Source organism: Taudactylus pleione, unplaced genomic scaffold (genome assembly GCF_031769625.1).
Source record: "Taudactylus pleione unplaced genomic scaffold, aTauple2 ptg000019l, whole genome shotgun sequence".
NCBI classification, from domain to species: Eukaryota; Metazoa; Chordata; class Amphibia; order Anura; family Myobatrachidae; genus Taudactylus; species Taudactylus pleione.
In genome coordinates this window covers 6,176,141-6,201,490 of record NW_028284421.1, presented here as the reverse complement: position 1 = coordinate 6,201,490, position 25,350 = coordinate 6,176,141, and the positions used below count along the sequence as shown (strand labels likewise).

General features: G+C 45.2%; 1 protein-coding gene across 1 annotated transcript in view; it reads right to left on the bottom strand.

Annotated features, from left to right (window-relative positions):
* Positions 1 to 25,350, bottom strand: part of AQP9 (aquaporin 9) — a 94,952-nt gene that overhangs the window by 6,498 nt on the left and 63,104 nt on the right. The window contains exon 4 of the mRNA XM_088443126.1: positions 5,816 to 5,953. Coding sequence (XP_088299252.1) covers positions 5,816 to 5,953 — 138 coding nt within the window. The remainder of the gene's footprint in view (positions 1 to 5,815; positions 5,954 to 25,350) is intronic.

Genomic DNA, 25,350 nt, shown 5'->3' with positions numbered 1-25,350 from the left:
TGGCATGAATGTTGTATACACTAATATATTTCATGCTGTAATTTAGGTACAGTCAGGCTCACACTGGGCCGCTGGGGAGGCAGGTAATTCCCCGGTGGGCCCCTTTCATTTGAGCCCACGCCCCTTTTTGAGAGGGGGTGGGGCTTATCGGGGGGGGGGGTGGATTTCAGACGGATTTGCTGCCCAGCATCGACTGCCCTCCTGGCCTCTCTTCCTAGCCAGTCGTCATGTGATCAAGAAAGGAGGAGAAGCCGAAGGTTTGTTCAGCTTCTTGCTAGCCATGCTCCCGCACCTGCACCCGGGGCAATCAGCAAGTAACAAGGTATCTCCTAACCCTGCTGATATTTCTCCATACTTTTCCTCCCTTCTGGTATTCACCTTATTCAAAAATGTACATTGATTGAGGCACTATAATAAGTTCCCTTGTCTCCCTCTGCAACATACCATATATTCACCTCAAGCATACCACATATTCACCTCATCTCGAGTAGCAGAGTCATCCCATGTGCTGTAGAGCTATTTCTCTCTTGTTTAGTATATTATAGTGATATATACCCCCAGGGTTGAAACTAGGATTTTTGTCACCTGGGGCAAGGCCCCCCAAAAAAATACAACATAGAGGAAGAAAAGGGTGTGTAGTTTTGTGACACAGCAATGCCCCTTATAACACATTATACCACAGTAATGCCCCTTTTACAATATGCCACAGTAAGGCCCCTTATACATTATGCCACAGTAAGGCTTCTTACACTTTATGCCACAGTAATGCCCCTTTTACAATATGCCACAGTAAGGCCCCTTATACATTATGCCACAGTAAGGCTTCTTACACTTTATGCCACAGTAATGCCCCTTACACATTATGCCACAGTAAGGCTTCTTACACATTATGCCACAGTAATGCCCCATATACATTATTCCACAGTAAGGCCCCTTATACATTATGCCACAGTAAGGCCCCTTATACATTATGCCACAGTAAGGCCCCATATACATTATGCCACAGTAATGCCCCTTACACATTATGCCACAGTAAGGCTTCTTACACATTATGCCACAGTAATGCCCCATATACATTATGCCACAGTAAGGCCCTTTATACATTATGCCACAGTAAGGCCCAATATACATTATGCCACAGTAAGGCCCCTTACACATTATACCACAGTAAGGCCTCTTTTACCCTTCTCTGACCTGTGAGGGCCATGCGGTGGGTAAGCTTGGGGTGGCGTTGGACGGGGCTGCCACACGCTTTGAACTGTCAGTTCTGCCATCATTGTAATGTAGTGCCGCTCGCAAACCAATTGGAGCTCACAGACCGGCAGCCTCTGCTGATTGGTTGCCAGTCCGCAAGCACTGATTGGTTTGCGACTGGCACCACATTAGACTGACGGTGTCTCTGTGCCTCTCAAGGCTGGGATGTGGCACCAAACCCACAAGAGCTGCAACCTAGCCTTCCAGCAGCCTCTCCCCAGCACCCCCTGAAGTCCGGCACCCGGGTCACAAACATCCTCCTTTCAGCAGATGCGTATTAAGAGAGGAGGGGGCCCATGTGCATTCTCTGTCCAGGGCCCCCTCCTCTCTCCCTGGTAGCCAGCCACATCACTAGTCTGTGCCCAGAGTCTACTGTGCATGTGCAGGTCACCGGGAAAATGGCGCGGCTGCCATTTTCCCGGCGATTACCCTATTGTGCATAATGCCAGGAAAATGGCCCAGGCGGCATTTACCAGGAGTTTTGTGCAGCGCTACAGCCAATGCAGGACTTCAGAGGTTTAAGTATTAAATAATATGGGTGCAGGGTGTGCAGTGCGGGCCCCCCCTGGACCCAGGGGTCCATGTGCACCCTGCACTCATTATAAATAAGCCCCTGCCTTACACACAGAATAGCAAATTACTGTGTAAAGCACTATTACCCGGTAATTTGCTGATCAACACGGATCGTTTTTCTGTGTGAAAGGGTCAACTCAGGTCAAAATTTGACTTTGACCCTGGTTTTTACCAGGGTCGGAGACACGACAATTTCGACCCAGGTTGACCTTTTCAGACAGAAAAAATACCTGTGTTGATCAGCAAATTACAGAGTACAAATGTTTGACACAGTAATCTGGTTTTCTGTCTGAAAGGGGGTCAGGCTGGGACTGGCAAAACAACCCGGCACTCAAATGTCGGGTAAAAGCCAGGTTTTAGGGACATTTCTATCTGAAAGGGGTATTATTGATTAAATACTCTCTCATACAAACATCCTCCTGTATCCAGCATAGTAACTATTATAGACACCAAAGATGCAAGCCATTGCCCACCACTGTTTATATTTGGCAGCACAATAAAAAGAGCCTCTCACCAATGTTGGGTGCATTGCCAATACACTTTGTTATAAATACTGCATCTCCAAAGCAAGAGACACTAATGATGTGGATTATCTTTTTGTGGGACATTTAATTGCTTTCCTGGTAATTTTCTGATAATCATGTTTAGGTTTTACAATTACTCTTACAGCTGCAGCCGTCGCTTTCATATGCACCTTAGCGATAGTTTATTTGATTTACTTGTCCACATGCCTCTTTAATGCCTCTCAGAGCCATCAGAATCCTCCCTGTGCCACTTATATGCCATCAGAGTTCTCCATGTGCCCTTATATGTCAACAGTATCCTCTATATGCCACTCACATGCCATCAAAATCTTTCATGTACTTTTCATACATATGTGTCCTTATACATCTTTGATGCAGTAGCATGAGACTCTGCTAGTGCCGGGCGTCTTTTTTGCCAAAATGCATCTAAGAGCTGTATTCAATTTGAGCGGACCCGCGATACTTTTCCGCCTCCCGGACTTTCCGCCTACTTCACCTGTGTTGCAGGCGGAAAAGTATCGCGCGCGTGCCCACGTATCCCCGTATTCATTTTGGAAGTACGCGAAAACGGGACCCGGTGAAACTTAAACAAGCGGAAAGTCATGTCAGATTTGGGGAAATCAGCCTGTCACCCCCCAAAAGATGCTCTGACATGGGGGTTAGCTATGGTTACCCCCGATTTGGCTTGCTGAAGGTATTTGGTGTTTTTAAACGGGCTCAATAGCTGCTAAATAGCGTTTTTCTATACGTGGTGCAGAATAGTATTCAGGAGGGTTTTTATGCTGAAAAAAACTTATCCCAGCAAATTTGGGGTACTTGAAAATGGGGGCCAGCATATTTAAAAGTTGGTAACGTAAAGTTGAAAAAATCGTGAAAAATCTACCTGCCGCAAACACCTGCAATGATAAAAACACCTGGGGCTTACTTGGGGACCCCTCTGGAGTCTAGTTCGCTAGTTTAACTTTGTACCCCAACATTTTTTTTTTCGCCCCCAAATTGAAAGTGATTTTTTAGGGTAGGTTTTTATTATTTTTTTGATGCAGAATCCTCCCTGTGCCAGTCCTTGGGGGACTGTCTGAAGGTTGCACGGGGGTTCCTGCAACGTTGCACCCCAAAACCCCAATTCTGCACTTTTTTCCGCCTGCTATTCATAGGCGAAACTTTTCCACTTATTACATTGCATTGATATTCTGCCTAGGCGATACTTTTCCGCCTGGCGAAATTATGTCATCAGCGAAACTTTTCGCCGATTCCGGCTTTTCGCTCCAAATTGAATACGGGCCTAAGTTGCGATGCGATGCGACTGGGGCGCACCAGCAGACTGTGCTGATTAATTTGATATGCGTCACTTGTTTATTTGTGTGCGAATGAGACTCTGAATCTGTATATGAAATGCTACAATGTAGCGGCCGCAGTTTTTTTCATTTCAAGTTCCATTGTGCTTTATACACAGACTCGGGTGCACACAGATATACAAGTGTTACATATTAAATTAATCAGCGCAGTGTGCTGGAACGTCCTAGTCGCATCACAGGCAAGTAGTGCTGCGTGGTGCATTGAGGCTAGATGTATGAGGACACATCCCCTAGGAGACAGGCTCCGATAAGAGCCCATCCTGGCGAATGGCTGAAAGCAGTGTGATAGTGTGATGATATCAAACAGCTTCCTAGATCTGGTCCCTCAAAGATATTGCTCATGCGTGGCTGTCGCCTCAAGTTGCGGTGGTGGATACTTAAGTACTGGAGCAATTAATAATTGTTCCGGTGCGGTGACAGATGATCTGAAAAGCAGCAGTCCCCTCGAACAGTAACACTGCTACCAAAGTAGCAGTGTAACTTATGCCTGACTACTGTGAATGCTTGACCTGAGGTCACGCATGCGCACAACTGCGGGTTGTAGTGAGGAGGCAGTGGAGGGATCCGCTTGGATCCTTCTTCACAAATCCAGACCTCCTTTCCATGGGAAGGAGCAGGGTACTGGTAAACAATGCTTTAAACTCCCGCAAGCATGCTCCGAAGACTTTCAGTTTTCTGAGATTGCAGAATATTAGGCGGCCCTGTCAGGCCCCTAATAATGGATGGGCCCGTTATTGGTTTTTACAAAATGGCCAGAAGATTTTCCTTAATTTGGCTTTAACACTGTTTTACACCATTCTATAGTCTGTTTATTTAGAACTCTGCTGAGGAGTTTAACAATGTTGATTAATTGTGCTGAAAATACTTGCTTTCAAAATATGCATTTGATGTTGTGAGTTCTACAATACATTGAAAATTGTGTTCTGTTATATAAACTTAAAAGCAATGGCGTAACTGAGGTCATCGGCATATACTGACCTACATGCCACTTCTTTAGACACAAGTAGTGTGGAGAAGTTGATATAGTCTGACTGGTATCCAAAGGAAGACTTGCCTATGGCTCCTTGTGGACATTCAAACAAAGTTATGGGCAAAGCTTTGCTTTATAGAAAATACAAATGATCTATAAAAAAAGACATGGGAATATGTTTTCCTTTAATATATAACAAACAAATAGGCCGATTCTTCTAATGTTTTTCAGTGTTATGGTAATATTATGGGTCTCACCAACAGCAGTCTGATATATCAGTGCATCTTGATGTGAGTAACAAAGAAATTCAGTATGGAGACTTTTTGCAATTGGACTTTCATTGGGGCATTTATCCTGTCAGTCCCTACAATACACCAGTACACCACTAGGAACTTACAGCCTTGTGTCTTAATGATGTAATTAGTTCCTAGTTAACTGATAGACTGAATCATCTGTGCAGATTAGTGGTCCAGTACAGTGACGTGCGGTGAGGTCAATGGCTGGGGAGGCAAACATGGAGATGGGTCTGAGTGCTAAGAGCCTGTCTCACCCCCTACTCACTGTAACGCTCCCCTCACTACACTAAGCTTCAGCGTCCATTGATTATCCTACCTGCATCTCTGTGTCTTCTCTTGCTGCTGATTGAGCTCTGATCTCTACACTCCAGTGCACTTCCTGGTCACATGACATATCCAAGGTGTCCATCAGTGTTCAAGGCATGCCCCCCCATACTCAGATGCATGCCTCTATAAGCTCTCTTTCTGTGCAGCTTACTGGCTGTGGTGTGGCCATGCCCACAGCTCTGCAAGCAGTGTCTGACTATACACAAGCAAGGCTGAGCTGTTGCTGCCTCATCTTTCGTCTCCTTGCAGTCCCAGAGAGCTCCACAAAGCTTGTGATTGTTAACTATAAAAATGATTACAATAAACAAAGAAGATGTTTATAAGTTATAAATATCGTCTTTGTATTATTCTAATAATTTTTATATCAAATCTCAAGAGTATGACAGGGAAGGCTCTGCCTCCACTGCTAACCCTGACTGCACGTCCCTGGTCCAGTATAAAGACACTTCTTATATGACAGCAGATTTTTTTTCAGCAACTTGCTAGTGTGTCATACACAAAACATACAGTACTTACCATGATAGACACCAAAAACAGCCGCAGACCCAGTAATAGCACCTAGAAACTGTGCAGCAACGTAGAAAGGAAATTTGACCCATGGTAACCTTCCAGTTAAAGACATGGCAAATGAAACTGCAGGATTGATATGGCCGCCTGAAATGACAAAATATTACACATTACAGATGATTGCAGTATAGTAGAACTGCACAAAAAAACAGGTATTCAATTTTAGAATTGCTGATTTCAGTCACATGAGAAATCATTTTTGGGAATCTCTCACAGGGTGGGAAGTTGAACACAGGGGATGTAGTTTAAATCCCGGCTGTCGGGATGACAGCACTCAGAATGCTGGTGCCGGAATCCCAACTACCGCTATCCGGACAGTAAGTGATGCGGTTAGTGTTAGGGGTTAGGTACTAAGGAGGGTTAGGTTTAGGCACTAGGGAGAGGGTTAGGGTCAGGCACTAGGGGGAGGGTTAGGGTCAGGCACTAGGGGGAGGGTTAGGGTCATGCACTAGGGGGGGTTAGGTTTAGGGTAGGGGGAGGGAGGGTTAGGGGTATGGTTAGGACACTTACCAACAGGTGTTGGTATCCTAACCTTGTCGGGATGCCGGCATCAGGATCCTGAGTGTCGGCATCCCATAGCCGACCCGAGTGCAGGAGAGTGGAATAACCCAAAATATGTATTAGTAAATGCAGCTAGGCTTCCTGCCAGATACTTTAGCTGATGGAACAAAAATCCAGCATGGTTCACAATGAATAGGGGTAAGAAAGCTATATTTAAGAAATAAGGAATTATCCAATGGAAAGAGGATAAAAACACATACTGTATAAGGCTATTGTAAAAGACTAGGCCAGAGGTTCCCAAACGCGGTCCTCAAGGCCACCCAACAGTTCAGGTTTTAGAGATATCCATGGTTGAGCACAGGAGACTTAATTAGTACCTCAGTCAATTTGATATAACCATCTGTGCTCAACCATGGATATCTCTAAAACGTGAACTGTAGGGGAGCCTTGTGGACCGTGTTTGGGAACCTCTGGACTAGACACAATAAAACATACTAAGATGCAAACAGAAATAATGGGTATCCTGGAATATGTGGGGAAAAAGGGAGTGACAATAGAGTCTACCGTAATGATATTCTGATAACCTGTAAATGTAAATACCCACCCTTGATTGGTGGTAAACAAGTGTTGGGCAGAAATCACATTTGGAGAAATCCTTAATCTTACAGAGGAAAGAGAAAGCACCGAAACAACCATCCATAATTCATTGACTATTTCAGGAGCCCAGTTGAAAGGCCCAAGTCTTTCCTGGCCGCTGATCCTTTTTCTCACTTGTTACCTAAGAAGTATCTGGAGCCAGCCACTCTTATTCCCAGAAGAAAGAATGGGACAGTTGGTACAAATGGCAACAAAACCTTAATTATCGAAAGAAAGGAAAAAGGGAACAGTATAGCTAAAAATTAAAGTAGTGGATATATTGAAGGAGACAAATACTGCCAAAATAGCAATACCCCGGCCCAAGCTTGTTGGAGGGGCCCAGGTCACTAGGTGGGTACGGACCGCACTGGGTGTCACCCTTCGAGGGGGTAACACCAAAATTCTGGTTCCTTCTCAGTGACCAGGGGCCGGGCACTGCACTTTGATGTTATTGTGCAATGACCAGGTCCTGGTCACTAAGGAGAAGCCGGCAGTGCGGAGAGAGAGTCTTTGGGGGCAGCCTGATACCTCCGGGAATGCTGGGAACACCCCCAGAGTGATGAAACGGGGTGTGCTAGGAGGATATTCCACCTTCCTGCAAGACCAGACTGCCCTTCATGCAGGGAGTCTATATGGCGCAAATGAATTAACATTTTTATACTGATATTTGATAATAGAATTCCAAAAAGCTCATTTTCCAGCTATAAGATTGAAGACTACTTACTTTATTTATTAAATACACAGTTATGTAATTTAGTGCAACAATGAGATAATGAGATGACACAGAAGCAGGTTTGTTAATAAAGCCCTGGAAATATTCCCATAGGCCATAGTCACGGCTGTTCGTGCAGCTTTCTGTGTTTAAACTGTTGTAATACCTATTAAAGAATTGCCTTCAGGTATTTGGCTGTCACTACTATGTTTATAGTGTCATGAATCACAAATATGGCTTGCCATAATTTTGTAACAAATTAACTGACGATCCCTTCCAGCTTTCTCCTGTGTATGTACGAGTATATAATGATGATGCAATGATGCTGTTATTTAATGTTTATCAACTGCACAAGGACAGTTTTTTTCTATTCTGTACAGTTCATTGGATGCCGTTCTTGGTATGGTTCTAATGCTCTAAAGCTGGATACACACTGGAGCGATGTTGTTCTGATTTGGCAGAAAAGGCCAAATCGGAATGACAAATTAGGCCTATCGTGCAGTGTGTATGCGCACTCCCGAGGTCACATGGGACATCATAAGGTTTGCAGTGTTGCACATGAAACCTGATGATATCGCATGCGGCTCCATGCATGTAAATGAAGGACAGAACAAGTGATCATTCCATCCTTTGTTAATTGCCCCAGTGTGTATCGGCATTCATGTGATGTCCAGGGTATCCCTGGACATCGGCACAATTGCCAGTCGCACAAGTGTATACCCGGCATAAGATTTATATGTTTATAAGCTCATAACACCCCCTAATCCTCAGGCCATGTTTTCACTTTTGAATGCTTGAATCCCACCTTCCAAACTATAATAATTTGTATCAACAGCATATATTTGCCATAATATACTGTGTATATGCAGTGGGAAAAAAGTCGAAAATTAGAGATAAAATTTAATATTTACTGCAATAGCATCTCTGTATAAGAAATATGGAAAGTCTAAGCAATCTAAATGTAAGGATAAAAGAAACTTTGTTTCAGTTGCATGTTAGTCTGGGTTATCTGATCATTATTCCAGCTTGAGCCATGGATATTACACAATGTGGCATGAGCCTGTCTCAGATAGGGCAGACCATACAATATTGGGAAATAATATGTTTCTTTGTCGTACTGGGTACAATAATCTGTGAATTTGAAAAGAGAATTATGTAATAAATGTGAGTATTCAGCACAAAAATAAAATACAGGAATAAAGCTGTGTTTCACCAAAACCAATGTTTGAATTTAATTCCTTTTCATGAATATTTCAAAAATCCAGGTATGTTTGGCCCAGTACAGGCTCTAGCTACCCAGGTACTGAGTATCCCTTCTCTTCTCTTTGAAGTGTCTTTATATGTGAAAAAGTTGTCAGTATTGTGTGAATTGGAGAACTGACCTAGTGAAATGCTGCAAAAGGGTGTTGAGCTCTCTGAAAAAGATGTGTACTAATAAGACCATTATGTGTGGCTGTCAAAATAAATCCATGAGCTCTCTTCAAAAACACCATTAACAATAGCACCCACCACTATTAATGAGATGGCTTTCAAGATTCTTCAGAGAGCCGATACCCCAACAAATGTGGGGTTAAAGCTTTTGAAAGGGCCAAACAGAAGCTTCTAACTTTATTTCTCCGGGCCAAGGTCTAGAAAAAGAATGATTAAATTAAATTCTGTCTATCCCTTCAAGCCAGCAATAACAGCAAAAAGGGCTAAGAGTTGAGAGATATGCTTTTTATAGTTACTATGCTAGACCGACAATTTTTTTAGGAAGACATAGTCAATTGTGAACTTTTTGATTTTGATGCCTTGGAGTGTATCTTGACTTTCGGGATTCATCAGGAAAGGATTATGCGTTATGCCTGAAGTGGGTATTCATTTTGGTTGCTCCCTTTGCCATTGTGATGGATCTTCTGTACCACAGAAGAATATATTTCTTCACATTTTAAAGGTTTATACTTAATCAGTTTTGGATTTGAACAAAATAATAAACTGATACGGTTTCAGAGACATCAAATTTTTTTTGTCTAGACCAGTGGTTTCCAAACTTTTTGGAACAACAGCGCCCTATGGTATCAGCATTGTTTTCACGGCACCCCTAAGACAAAAGTTTGATGTTGAGAAATTCAGAAAAAATGTAGTAAAGTAAATTCTGCTTACCTATAATCCTTAGGCTCAGTTATGTGGTGGTATATAGGTTTGCGCTTCTGTTTGTCCTCATATTTACATTAAATTGACCATAAATGATTTGATGTGGTGCTGGACCACCAACCTGAGGCACTCCTGTAAGTGTCCCGAGGCACCCCAGGGTGCCACGGCGCACAGTTTGGGAACCACTGGTCTAGACGATTGAAATTTACTTTTTACCTTGATATACTGAATACAAAATTATATATTTAATGTAGAGATGAGCGGTTCGGATTCTGTGGAATCCGAACTGCTCCGAACATTGGGGATCCGAGTCCACCCGAACGCTGTTCGGGTGTTCCCTGCCTGACTCGGATCCCCATTCGAGGCCGAACCGCAGCCTCCTGATGTTGAATTCTCGCGAGAGAATCCGACGTCAGGGCCCCTTTAGTGTGGGGCAGAACGCTGTGATAGCGGTCTGCCCTACACAGATCAAACACACAACCGCCAGCGGCAGCTGTGTGTTTGCTATAGCAGCCAATGAGAGTCACACAGACTCTCATTGGCTGCTGCACGGAGGGAGCCGGTTGGAGCTCACTCATGAGCTCCATCTTCCGGCTCCCTCCGCGCGTTATACAGCAGAGCAGAGCGGATGGCGGCGGGAGCGGGGATTCAGGTACGTTTTTTTCTTTTATGTGTGTGTGTGTAAGGGGGCATTACTGAGGGGCATACTACTACTGGGGGCCTGCTAATGGGGGGCATACTACTACTTGGGGCCTTCTAAGGGGGGGCACTATTACTACTGGGGGCCTGCTAGTGGGGGGCATACTACTACAGGGGGCCTGCTAAGGGGGGCATACTACTACTGGGGGCCTGCTAATGGGGGCACTACTACTACTGGGGGCCTGCTAAGGGGGGGCACTACTACTACTGGGGACCTGCTAAGGGGGGGCATACTACTACTGGGGGCCTGCTAAGGGGGGCATTCTACTACTGGGGGCCTGCTAAGGGGGGGCATACTACTACTACTGGGGGCCTGCTAAGGGGGGGGCATACTATTACTGGGGGCCTGCTAAGGGGGGGCATACTACTACTGGGGGCCTGCTAAGGGGGGCATACTACTACTGGGGGCCTGCTAAGGGTGGGCATACTACTACTGTGGGCCTGCTAAGGGGGGGCATACTATTACTGGGGGCCTGCTAAGGAGGGGCATACTACTACTGGGGGCCTGCTAAGGGGGGGCATACCACAACTGGGGGCATGTTAATGGAGGCACTAATACTGGGGTATGTTAATGGGGGCACTACTACTGGGGCATTACTACTGGGGGCACTGGTACTGGGGGGCATGCTAATAGGGGCACTACTACTGGGGGCCTGCTAATGGGGGCACTGCTACTGGGGGGCATACTCCTGGGGGGCATACTACTGGGGGCATGCTAATGGGGGGCATACTACTACTGGGGGCACTGCATAGAGGGCCCTACTACTAAGGGGACTGCATAGGGGGCACCACTACTGGGGCCATTGTGTAAGGGACACCACTGCTTTGGGCATTGTATAAGTGGCACTACTACTGTGGGCATTGTATAAGGGGCATTACTACTGTGGGCTTTGTGTAAAAGGGTCACTACTGTGGGCATTGTGTAAAAGGGTCACTACTGTGGTCATTGTGTAAAAGGGTCACTACTGTAGGCATTGTGTAAAAGAGTCACTACTGTGGGCATTGTGTAAATGGGGCACTACTGTGTGTCGTAACATAAATAAGAGACACTACTTTATGGTGTAATGTGAATCAGGGGCACTATGTGATGGAATGTGAATAAGATTGTGCACTGTGACTCCTTGGGCCGTAGCCCACTATGTAAACAAGTACTGTGATTCTGCTGGCCGTACCCCACTGGGTGGGTGCACTACTTTTCATTTCTGCCACTGCTGTGTGGCAATGTGTCATAGATGTGCTTTAAATTGTGGTGTCTGTGCCGCTGTGCTGCTGCTTTGTCGCTTAGTAACCAATCAGCTCACTGCAACCTTTGCCCAATAATGTTGAAAACAATATTATAAGCTATGAGGTGATCTAAATTGACTATAAATGACTGGAAATTAGTGTTATTGAGGTTAATGATACTCTAAGAAGAAAAAAAGGACCAATTTATGTGATTTTAGCTTTTTTTGTAAATTTTTGTAAAAAAAATACAAATACAAATCCATAAACCAAATCCAAAGCTAGTCACCGCAGTTTGGCAAATCCAAATCCAATGCCGGATGACGAATTAGAACCAAATCCGGCAAAAATGGTCCGGCGCACATCCCTACTTTAATGCATTATGGGGCTGACTCATAGTTGCACGCTGCTGCAACTAATTTAGCATTTTATTCCCCAGTCACATCTGCTACTTTATGAAAATTTTAGTATCAGCCCTGGTGTGCAAGGCTGTATCTGAATGTGCATAGACTGAGAAGCCCGCTTTGTGAGTCTTTAGATGCAACAATCCATCTTGGTGCACCTTTAGACACTACCACAGGACACACCATCAATACTTGCACCTGACATATGCTATGTGCAGATTCTAAGTTTGGCTTCCAAAGTAAGAGATTAAGGGCCGTATTCAATTAGCGGCGAAAATCCATTTTCGGTGAAGAAGTTTCTCCGATGACGTCATTTCGCCAGCGGAAACTTATCCCTTATTCAATTGTTGCGACTTTTTGCAGGTGCGAAAACGCAATGTGCCTGGCGGAAAAGTTTAGCCTATGAATAGCAGGCAGAAAAAAGTGCAGAATTGTGCTTTTGAGGTGCAAAGGTGGGGAAACCACTCTGCACCCTTAGGACAGGTCCCCAAAGGTAAACTGCATAAAAAAACTCATAAAAAAATTAAATGAACACCCCAAAAAATTACTTTGAAAAAGGGGGCGAAGAAGTGCAAAGTTGGGGTACAAACTTAAAAAACTAGTGGGGGGGGGGTCTGCAAGTATGAGGGAGGTGTTTTGAAGATTGCAGGTACTTGCTGAAGGTGCGTTTTTCACGCTTTTTAAGATCTCACTTTTGCGAATCTTAACCATGCTTGCACCCATTTTCATGAACCCTAACTTTGCTGGGACTAGTTATTTCTACCAAAAAACCCAGCTAAATGCTATTCTACACCACTTGTGCAAAGAAGCTAATTAGCAACTAATGAGAGCATTTAAGTACCCCAAATAGCTTCAGCAGGTCTATTCGGGGGTATCTTCCATGACCCCACTGTTAGTGCATCTTTTGGGGGGTGTCAGGCTGATTTCCATAATTTGTCAGCACTCTTCGCCTGTTTGCGTTTCGCCGGGATGTGCTTTCGCGTCCTTTGGAAATTAATACGGGGATAAGCGGGCCGCGCCCGATATGTTTCCGCCGCCAAAACACGCAATCTAGGCGGAAACTAGATTCCACAGACGACAGCGAAATTAGCGTGGGTAATTGAATACGGCCCTAAGAGGTATATTTACTAAAGTGTGGGTTTATAGAATCAGATTCTAGCTATTATCTTCTAGAAGGTACTAGATAAATGATAAGTAGAATCTGATTGGTTGCTTTGGGTAGCACCTTCTATAAACCCGCACTTTAGTAAATGTACCCCTAAGAGTCTGAGTTTGTAACCACTTCTGTGACATGCCCCCGTGACACCCCCATTACACGCCCATAAAATGGTACATTACAGTGCGTCTGAAAAGTCACATACATCCGAATGGTGTGCCTCAAAATACGCAAAACTGCTTTTGGAGCAGACATGAAGAGCTGGTAAGGCAATGTATGGGGTGTTACTGGGTGGTGACTGGGAGGTGGGTAGTAATGCATAGAGAAAATGTCTCATGGGCGTATTATGGGAATGTCATGGCCATGTCACTGACAGCGTTTGTGTATTGAGACACTCAGATGCTCCCATAGGGGGCCTGGTCGGAGAAACTGCATCTACCATAGGGCTGAATAACAGAAGGAGTGAAATGACGCCTCAAAGTCCCACTTACTGCTGCTTAGAGCAACTCCATTCATTCATTTACGTACTGCTCAGTTTAATATAATTTGTCATCAGTAAATGATGAGAATGAAAGGGCATCAGGACAGTGTTTTGTTAAGTACAAGTTTGTGTGTTTGAATATTTTTATTACATTGATCGCAATGTGCTTTCCTGTATAAGTTTACCTGAAAGGTGGTAAAGCCATTTAAAAAAGCATTTCAAGGAGATTGTGAAAGCAACACCTATGAGTGCGGCGGTAAAGTGGATGTGTACTGCTACATCTGGGAGGCGTCATAAACCTGACTTACATCCAAATGTAAATGAGCCCCAAAGCAGTTCGTAAGATCTACTTGTTGATGAAAACACACTGATACTTTTCAGAAAATACATGTAGCCATAGGGATCATTGTGCCTTATAACCAATTAGAGATGAGCGGTTCGGATTCTGTGGAATCCGAACCGCTCCGAACATTGGGGATCCGAGTCCACCCGAACCCTGTTTGGGTGTTCACCGCCTGACTCGGATCCCCGTTCGGGGCCGAACGGCGGCCGCCTGATGTCGGATTCTCACTAGAGAATCCGACATCAGGTCTCCTCGCGTGTAGGGCAGAGCGCAGTGATAGCGCTCTGCCCTACACAGACACACAGCCGCCAGCGGCAGCTGTGTGTTTGTTACAGCAGCCAATGAGAGTCACACAGACTCTCATTGGCTGCTGCACGGAGGGAGCCGGCTGGAGCTCACACATGAGCTCCGTCTTCCGGCTCCCTCCTCAGCGTGTGACAGAGCGAACGGCGCGGGAGCGGGGAATCAGGTAAGTTTTATTTTTTTTATTTTTTTACTTGTCAAAGGTCCGGGGGCGCTACTGGGGGGGGTCTGCTACTGGGGGGGGGGCTATACTACTTGGGGGGCCATACTACAGAGGGGCCTGCTACTGGGGAGGGGCTATACTACTGGGGGGGTCTGCACTACTGGGGGGGGGTCTGCTACTGGGGGGGGCAATACTACTGGGGGGGCCATACTACAGAGGGGCCTGCTACTGGGGGGGGCTATACTACTGGGGGGGGGTCTGCTACTGGGGGGGCCATACTACTGGGGGGATCTGCACTATTGGGGGGCCATACTACAGAGGGGCCTGCTACTGGGGGGGGCTATACTACTGGGGGGGTCTGCACTACTGGGGGGGTCTGCTACTGGGCGGGGCTATACTACTGGGGGGGCTATACTACAGAGGGGCCTGCCACTGGGGGGGGCTATACTACTGGGGGGGTCTGCTACTGGGGGGGCCATACTACTGAGGGGCCTGCTACTGGGGGGGGCATACTACTGGGGGGGCTTACTACTACTGGGGGGGGGCTGCTACTGGGGCAGCCTACTACAGGGGGGGCCATACTACAGGGGGGGCCCATACTACAGGGGGGGCTACTACTGGGGCAGCCTACTACTGGGGGGGCCTGCTACTGGGGCAGCCTACTACTGGGGGAGCCATACTACTGGGGGGGCATACTACTGGGTGGCATGCTAATGGGGGGCATACTTCTGGGGGGGCCTGCTAATGGGGGGCATACTACTGGGGGGCATTCTACTGGGGGCACTGCATAGTGGACCCTACTACTAAGGGGACTGCATAGGGGGCACCACTGCTGGGGGACATTGTGTAAGGGACACCGCTACTGTGGGCATTGTGTAAAAGGGTCACTACTGTGGGCATTGTGTAAAAGGGGCACTACTGTGTGTCGTAACATAAATAAGAGACACTACTTTATGGTGTAATGTGAATCAGGCCCTATGTGCGGTGTAATGCTAATAAGATTGTGCACTGTGACTCCTAGGGCCGTAGCCCACTTTGTAAACAAGTACTATGACTCTGCTGGCCGTACCCCACTGGGTGGGTGCCCTACTTTTCATTTCTGCCACTGCTGTGTGGCAATGTGTCATAGATGTGCTTTATACTGTGGTGTCTGTGTCGTTGTGCCGCTGCTTTGTCGCTTAGTAACCAGTCAGCTCACTGCAACCTTTGGCCAATAATGTTGAAAACAATATTATAAGCTGTGATATGGTCTAAATTGACTGGAAATTAATGTTATTGAGGTTAATAATACTCTAGGAAGAAAAAAAAGACCAATTTATGTGATTTTAGCTTTTTTTGTCAATTTTTGTAAAAAAATCCAAATCCAAATCCAAAGCCAGTCACCGCAGTTTGGCAAATCCAAATCCAAATCCAAAGCCGGACGACGAATTAGAACCAAATCCAAATCCGGCATAAATGGTCCGGCGCACATCCCTATAACCAATGCAGGGAAATTATACTAATGATCCCATTTGAATGTATATATCTTTGTTTTTGTTTTTTTAGATAACAGCTTCATAATGGGAGTAAGGTGCAATCAGGGAGATTACTAGACTCTTCAGGGAGACAGAGAGATTGCTACTATTTCAGGGAGTCTCCCTAACAATCAAGGAGAGTTGGAAAGTATGGATGACCCTTAGACATGATTGGCCTTCTCCCGATTATTATTACACTTGTAACATTCATAAAGTAAAGTAAGTCCTTCATCTCACCCCTGCATTCAGCTTTTGGTAAATAGCTGGGATACTTTAAAACTGTTGCATTCGCATGAGTTCCGGGGATAAGTAATTAAAATATAGGCCACTATGTGGGGTAAAACTACACGCGTGAGAATATAACTTTTCAATTAACCAGAAATCCGAAACAAAGCTGAGACACAAAGCTTTATATATGAGACAGGTGCTCTTTAATATGATCCTATATTGATAATTCCCAGCAAAGATGCATCAGTCTGTGAAGTATGAAAGAAATATGTTCCAGATCAGAAAGCACTAAAAATGCTTGGAATATGCAATTATGTGTAAAAATTATTTTATTCTACCCGTTTCTTTTTCTAAATATTTTTATTTTATGTTTTTTGCCTTATTTTGCCATATTTTCACATGATGCTAAATTTGTCTTTGTTGAATACGGGTGCACTCTGGAAAGGCGCATGATTGTGCTCCAATGGCATGCTCTGTGTCATGCCAATCCATCCAGTGGAATGCCAAGAACCAGTGGAAGAATCCACTTCTCGCTGATTCCAATTTCAAACTTATATTTTTAATCTACTTTGTCCAAACTCTATATGGAGAGCAGTGTAACCAAGGTCTCTGAATTACAAAACCAGCAAAACAGAAGTATTCTGTTCTAAATCATAAATTACAGCTTTAGATCTTTGCAACCTTTGAGTTCCTAGCTGTGGCCTTGAGCCACAGAACTTCTGGTTGCTTCAGGTCACCATTCTTTAAAAAGTAAACACAGATAATTTGCATCATGAGGAAGTTCTACATCATTCGTCACAAAATGATAGAAACAGAAGTAAGAGAGCTCTAATTATTTAAAAGCTAATGCACATGACCACCACTTCAACATGCTAATCTGGGGCAAGTGCAGGATTCTACAAGAGTAAATGACCCTGAACACTTCATTGTATTTATTAATCCCCTAAATGTGTGTCTAGCAGAGATTTGAGGCAAGAGGGGGAGAGATAGACTGGGGAATAGGGGTAAAAGAGAGAGAGGGAAGGAAAGGGGGAACGGGAAGAGCTGGATAAGGTATTGGACAAGAGGAGAGACTCAGAGATGGGGGAAAACGGGGATAGACATGTACAGGGGTTAAGGGTACAGATAAGGAGGGGAGAAAAGTAGCAAAACTAGCCACAAGAAAATGAATAATGTGTCTGTGTATAAATTCTCATGTATACTGTAATGCAGTGGTGGGATGGGGTGGTGGTGGGAAGCGAGAGAATGGGGGGTGGGTGAGAGAGAGCATAGGGTAGGAAAAGAGAGAGTGAAAGGCGGAAGAGAGAGACAAAGGGGGTGGGAAGGAGACACACAGAGTTAGGGGAAAATGTTACAGACATGGAAAGGGGGGTTGTACAGAGAAGGGGGGAATAAAAATGGCCACACAGGTCACAAGAAAATTATTTACATGTGTCTGTGTATAAATCCTCATATATACTGTAATGGGGGGAGATAACTGGAGGGTAGGAGAGAGAGAACATGGTGGGGAAAGAAAGAGAACAGGGGGAAGAGAGAGACAATGGGGGATGATAGAAAGCAAGAGAACAGCTAGGGGAAGAGACAGAGAGGTAGAATGGTAATGTGGGGAAACAGAGAGACCCCTGTAACGCTAGCTAGTGACAAGGTGAACAATGGGTCTAAAATACTTGCACTTAAATAAGCCAGACACTTTTTGTAGTCAAACAGTGCTATAGACTAATAAATACAACAAAAAAATACACATTTTAGGCCACAACCTTGAAAGAAAAATTAAGAGAAAAGGTACTTGCCAACCACTAAACATTGGATGAATATTATAATTAACTGGGCTGCATGGGCCAGTAAATGCTTTATGGGTGGAAAAAAGAATGGATTCAACTAGATATTAATATACAGTATCTAATGCCCCAGAGTCAGTGAAGACATGGCAGCAGCGGCTGGATTGACCAGCATGACAATGATCTGAAACATACTTCAAAATCAATCAACCATGAAGCATAAGCAGGATTGAAAAATTAAGGTTTTAGAATGGTCTTTACAGTAACCAAACCTGAGTATTGTTGAGAAACTATGGGGAAAGCTCTAACAGGCAGCCCATGCAAGAAGTCCTAAGGATACTCCCGATCTGGGATACGTTCAATATCCTGGCGCAGGGGATACCGGCACTTAAAATACAGGTGCCGGAATCCTGACATCTGTCAGAATACCGGTGCCACATCCCGAAGGTAAGTAGTGGGGTTGGGGGGAGGGTTAGGCACTAGGGGAGGAAGGGTTAGGTTTAGGGTGGGGATAGGGGGAGGTTAAGTTTAGGCACTAGGGGGGTGTGGTTCAAGCACCGGGGAAGGAGAGAGGGTTAGGGTGGGTAGGGAGTGGGGGAGGGTTAGGATACCTACTGACAGGTGTCGGGATCGTAACCCTGTCGGGATGCTGGGGTCGGAATCCCGTACCCATCCCCTTGATCTATAGGATTTCTACCCGGTACAGTCGTAAAAAGTCTATAAAGCAAGAACAAATTACTGTATCTGGAATCTGTTATATCTTCTAATGGAGGCGTTACTATAAGTACTAACAGGTGCCCAAACTTTTGATCATGTTGCCTTTACTGTTTTCAACTTTTCGTAAATAATAATTTTGTTATAACAGGTGCAGAACCATTTGTTGTGTATAAAAAATGTGTAGAATTAAGTCATGTTTAGGTTTGCACTGTAGAGTGGCTGTATTAACTTATTTCACTTAGAGGGGCTGATTATGGAGTTGGGCATGTTCCCATGTTCCCATTTACTTAGGCAAATATACACAAATTTCTACTGTGAATACCAACAATATAGCATATTCCTACTTCTGTATGCAGACTCCGTACTTACTCCTCCTTGCATGTGGAGAGGTGGAGTGTGGAATAAATACAGTAAGATTGTGGGGCCTATTCATCATACCTAAAAATTCGATGGCGGTAATTAGGTTTAGAACTAGGGGTGTGCACCGGCCACTTTTCGTGTTTTGTGTTTTGGTTTTGGATCTGGATCTTTCTTCGTGTTTTGGATCTGGATTGGTTTTGCCAAAACCACCCTTCCGTGTTTTGGGTTCTGGGTTTTGTGTTTTGGATCTGGATTTTTTCTTAAAAAATAAAAAAAAACGCTAAAATCACATAAAATGGGCCTTTTTTTGTTCCTACGCTATTAATAACCCCAATAACATGAATTTCCACTCATTTCCACTCTATTCTGAACACCTCACACCTCACAATATTGTTTTTAGGCCAAAAGGTTGCACCGAGGTAGCTGGATGACTATGCTAAGCGACACAAGTGGGCGGCACAAACACGTGGCCCATCTAGGAGTGGCACTGCAGTGGCAGACAGGAAGCCAATCAGCGTTATGGTGCCCATTTGCATGTAGCATGAACCCGGGAGATCCGTGCTACATGCATCTGTGCGATTGTGAGACCCGTCTGTGCTGCTGTGGTAAAAAAAAAAACCTGTGTAAAAAAAGGAAAAAATGGCGTGCACCCCCCCAAAAAGAGCAACCAGCCCCGGGCATTAGTGACCCAGTGCTGGGTGTGCTTAAATACAGGGGACAAACGACGTAGGGGTCCCTTGTACTTAAGCACAACCAGCACCGGGCTAGTCAGAACCAGCGCTGGTTGCCAAAATACGGGGGACAAACGACGTAGGGGTCCCCCGTATTCTGCGCAACCAGCTCTGGGCTCTGATCCGGTCCTGGTTCTGGAAATACAGGGGAAAAAAATTAGTAGGGTTCCCCTGTATGTTCCAGAACCAGCACTGGACTTTTTCTAGCGGGGGGCTGATGCCACAGCCAGGGGAGCCCTTTCACCGGGCCCCCCAGCGGCAGCATCAGCCCTGACCGCTAGTCAGCCCAGGCCGGGAATCCCTGGAGAGCTGGGGACCCCCCCAATAAAGGGGTCACCCTTTCCAGGGCACCCCAGGCCCAGGCTGATAGTCCGGGGCTATCCCCGCCACCCCTGGTGGCGGTGGGTGGCGGGTTGATTGTGTGGTGTGGTGTAAATAAAGAATATCAAACATTGTCTTTACAAGTAGAACTGCAAGTCCCAGCAAGCCTGCCCCGCATGCTGGTACTTGGAGAACCACAAGTACCAGCATGCAGGGCATTAAGGGCCCACTAGTACCTGTAGTTCACCTGTAAAAAAAATGTTTAAAAAAACACAGGACACACACACCGTGACAGTATAAGTTTATTAAACATACATACACACACACACACATGTACACATACTCACCTATGTAACCTGTAGCATCGGTCCACTTGTCCGGTAAAGTATCCATAGGGGACCTGTGAAAAAAAACATACTCACCATCTCCTATGCGAGGTTCTGTCCTCTTCGTTCCAAAGTAGGCATCCCCAGACTTGGCAAAAAAAAAAAATGAAAACGCGATCCACGAACTTAGTATTCCCGAATGAGAGCTTAGCGGCGGGGTATCACCATGGAAACCCCGCTGCTAAGCGTTCATTGGCTGAGAGAGGTCATCTCCCGTCTCTCAGCCAATGAACGGCTCCCTCCATTGTAGTCAATGGTGGGAACCGCAGGGTAAACTTTAATAACCTTGACTACAATGGAGGGAGCCGTTCATTGGCTGAGAGACGGAAGATGACCTCTCTCAGCCAATGAACGCTTAGCAGCGGGGTTTCCATGGTGATACCCCGCCGCTAAGCTCTCATTCGGGAAGTACCGTTCTATAGAACGGTACTAAGTTCGTGGATCGCGTTTTCATTTTTTTTTTGTGCCAAGTCCGGGGATGCCTACTTTGGAACGAAGAGGACAGAACCTTGCATAGGAGATGGTGAGTATGTTTTTGTTTTCACAGGTCCCCTATGGATACTTTACCGGACAAGTGGACCGATGCTACAGGTTACATAGGTGAGTATGTGTACATGTGTGTGTGTGTGTATGTTTAATAAACTTATACTGTCACGGTGTGTGTGTCCTGTGTTTTTTTAAAAATTTTTTTTACAGGTGAACTACAGGTACTAGTGGGCCCTTAATGCCCTGCATGCTGGTACTTGTGGTTCTCCAAGTACCAGCATGCGGGGCAGGCTTGCTGGGACTTGCAGTTCTACTTGTAAAGACAATGTTTGATATTCTTTATTTACACCACACCACACAATCAACCCGCCACCCACCGCCACCAGGGGTGGCGGGGATAGCCCCGGACTATCAGCCTGGGCCTGGGGTGCCCTGGAGAGGGTGACCCCTTTATTGGGGGGGTCCCCAGCTCTCCAGGGATCCCCAGCCTGGGCTGACTAGCGGTCAGGGCTGATGCTGCGGCTGGGGGGCCCGGTGAAAGGGCTCCCCTGGCTGTGGCATCAGCCCCCCGCTAGAAAAAGTCCAGTGCTGGTTCTGGAACATACAGGGGAACCCTACTAATTTTTTTCCCCTGTATTTCCAGAACCAGGACCGGATCAGAGCCCAGAGCTGGTTGCGCAGAATACGGGGGACCCCTACATCGTTTGTCCCCCGTATTTTGGCAACCAGCGCTGGTTCTGACTAGCCCGGTGCTGGTTGTGCTTAAGTACAGGGGACCCCTACGTCATTTGTCCCCTGTATTTAAGCACACCCAGCACTGGGTCACTAATGCCCGGGGCTGGTTGCTCTTTTTTGGGGGGGGGGCACGCCATTTTTTTCTTTTTTTACACAGGTTTTTTTTTTTTTTTTTTTAACCACAGCAGCACAGACGGGTCTCACAGACCCGTCAGTGCTCTGTGTCAATGACACAGATTCAAGTAGCACGGATCTCCTGGTCCGTGCGTGCATCTGTGTCATTGAAATACACAGCAGCACAGACGGGTCTCACTGACCCATCTGTGCTCTGTGTCACTGTCAGTCACACAGATGCATGTAGCACGGATCTCACGAGTCCGTGCTACATGCAAATGAGCACCATAATGCTGATTGGCTAAGAGCCGTGACAGACGGCTCTGTCAGCCAATCAGCACTTTGCCCATTAAAGGCAAAGGCATTTTTTTTAAAATGGCCGCTCGAGGCAAAACCTCGAGATCCGACAGCAGATCTCGAGGTTTTGCCTCGGGAGAGGGATCCGGGGCAGACAGGGAGATCCGAGCTTGGGCTCGGATCGCCCCGGATCCCCGAAGTTCGGGTGGGTTCGGTTCTCAGGGAACCGAACCCGCTCATCCCTATTTAGAACTCGCATGGAGTTCTACCTAATTACCGGAGGAATTCATCATTTCTCCTCTCCATAACTATCTATTCCGAAAAGCTGTCATTTTTGCGATGACAGCTTTTCAGTTAATAGATGGCTTCCCTACCTGCTCTAACTTACCGCAGCTGGAATCTGTGCTGCGCATGCGCTGTTACATCTGTAAAACCAGCGCATTCGCAGCACTACCTACAGCTGCGGTAACTTTGTGTCCCCCTCACCCTTCCGCTCACTACCCCCCGTCCCCGCACTTACCTGCCCACTGCAGTGCCTCAGGCTCAGGAGGCTGGTCTGACACGTGTTCTCCCAGAAGACCACAGTACAGTTTAGAAATAAAATAAAAAAACTTTTCTAAACTTTATTGTGTTTTGCTGGGAGAACAAGTGTCAGACCAGCCACCGGAGACAGAGGACGGACCAGAGTGCCGGAGGAAGACGCTGGGGGACCTGTTCACGCTGACACAGGTAAGTGTCACCTGCTATTTGCCACCTCACAGTGGCGAATAGTATCTCAATCAAATTACGAAAATACATAATTTTCGGAATTTGATGAATAGCATAATTTCCATATCCACATACTAATGTACTAATGTATGGGGAGTGTGGAAATTAACGCAGGGGGACTTAACCAGGAGATATCAGTGATATCTCCTGTGTTAAGTCTCTTCATGAATATTAAAATAACGTTAATTAAGGAAAATGTCCTTAAAAACGTTATTTTCGTGTTCATGAATAGGCCCCTGTGTCACATAATAGCACACAGAAGCAAACTCACACAGAGACACATATACCCCTGTCAGTAGCCTTATCACGTGCAGGGATTTGAGTGCTGGTAAAATACTTGCTGCTAGCACTAGCTAATCACATCTATTGACTGATTACAAATTAAAGTTCGCTACATCCATTGGAAAGCTAGAAGGAATATTTTTGCAGTTTTGTTAAAAATTATTATTTTTTTTAAAGTAAACTCATTGTAAGAGTATGTACTACTGTTACTGGGCTAGATGTATTTTTGTATGCTTATGCCTCAGCAAATGGGCAAATGTATGCTATTTTTGTATATATATTTTTTTGTTGTTTTATTTTGAAGCATATGTTTTCAAATCAGCATCAGTCCCATAGCTTTATTGATACATGCATTTGACTAGGGTGCACTGAACATATAACATTAATAAAACAAAACTAGTCTGATGGAAAATTGGCAGAAGTTGCACATTGTGTCCATGTATGGTACGACCACAATACAGTAAATCATGATTGGACTGATGCTGCTTGTGTGCATGGGCTGCCCCGTAAGCTTCCCATCCTCACCACAAAACAAAATGTCCTCCCTAGCAAGCACAGTTCTACTCTCTGTAGCACAACTTGCTTCATTTCTGTCAACCCCTAGACATGTGCTGTCTGAATGAGATGTTCATTAATGGGGCCTATTCATCATATCATAAATGGCCCGGTAACCATGCGGAAATGCTACTTTCTGTATATTTTAGTTACCAGGGCATTCATCAAATAGATCATCAGATATTCAGTAAACTCCAAAAACTCAAAGTTTTCTGAGTTTGCTTGGGAGAAGAAGAAGCGCAATCTTCAGATGGCACTTGTTCTGGGATCCCCGCTCCTTCATATGGGAAGGAGTTCCGGGGATGCAAAGAGGGATCCTAGCTTTGCGCATGCGTGACCCAAGGTAGCCATGCTGACGGGAGAGAGGTAAGTAACGCAGCTACTTCAGCGATACTAACCGCGTGACAGCTGCTTTTTGGAGCAGCTGTCCCCGCACCGGAGCAATGATGAATAATTTTATGTAGCGATCCTATGTACTAATGGCTCAATGCAGGAGATTTCACAGATATCTTTGGCAAAGTGCTAATTAGCAGTTTAGATCGCAGTCCCCAATATTGTAAATTGTGACTATGATCTGACCCCTATGTACTAAACTTAAAAAAGCAAAGCGTTTCAGAGTTTAGTCCCGGTAGTTTACACCATCTTCAGATGGTGTAAACTAATATAAGCCTATTGGAGCTCCATTAGGGTAGCTCTATGGCTGGGACTACTGACCTTTATAGCACAGGATATTTGTTCCTTTCTCTTTTATGGCTATAGCTTAATTGTAAGCTTGTCTTTCAAAGTGTGAATTACTGCTGCTTAACTGCATGCTGTAACCAAGTGCTTTCACATTATTGCAAATCCAATTTATATGCATCTAAGTGATACAGGGGCATTGAAGCACAACCTCCTCCATTCATAAATACAATTACATTTTTGACCACTATTGGCCTCTGATCTTCATTATTGAACACCAGCTGCTGAGGTTACTGTATACTTGACATGCATTATTCTGTTACCTACAAGATACCTGACTTATCGCTATATGACATTTCAGGTTCAGCTATAAACATTTCTTTCATTCCAGAAGACAACTGTAATATACCGTCAACTATGGGGCTGCGAACAAAAGTCAGCATATCCAGGGCTTCCGTAAGTGTGGCGTATTGCATGGTTGCACTTACTTGCTGCTAATTGAATTGACAACTAAATTTATATTTATGGTGCATCTACAGTTAGCAAAACAACTACACAGAACCACACAGAAGGAGAGATATCTACTAAATGTGAAACGCTTGAACTTATGTTTAGAACAAATAAATTGTGGACCTTATTAACAAAGTCACTCAATGAGCACCGCAAAATGCCTTGGTTTTACACTTGGCCCGTACAGCACAAATCAAGGTCCTACCTCCTCTATTATTATCCAAAAACCTGTCCACAAACTAAAATTGAGCTTTACTGAGCAAAGAATGTTT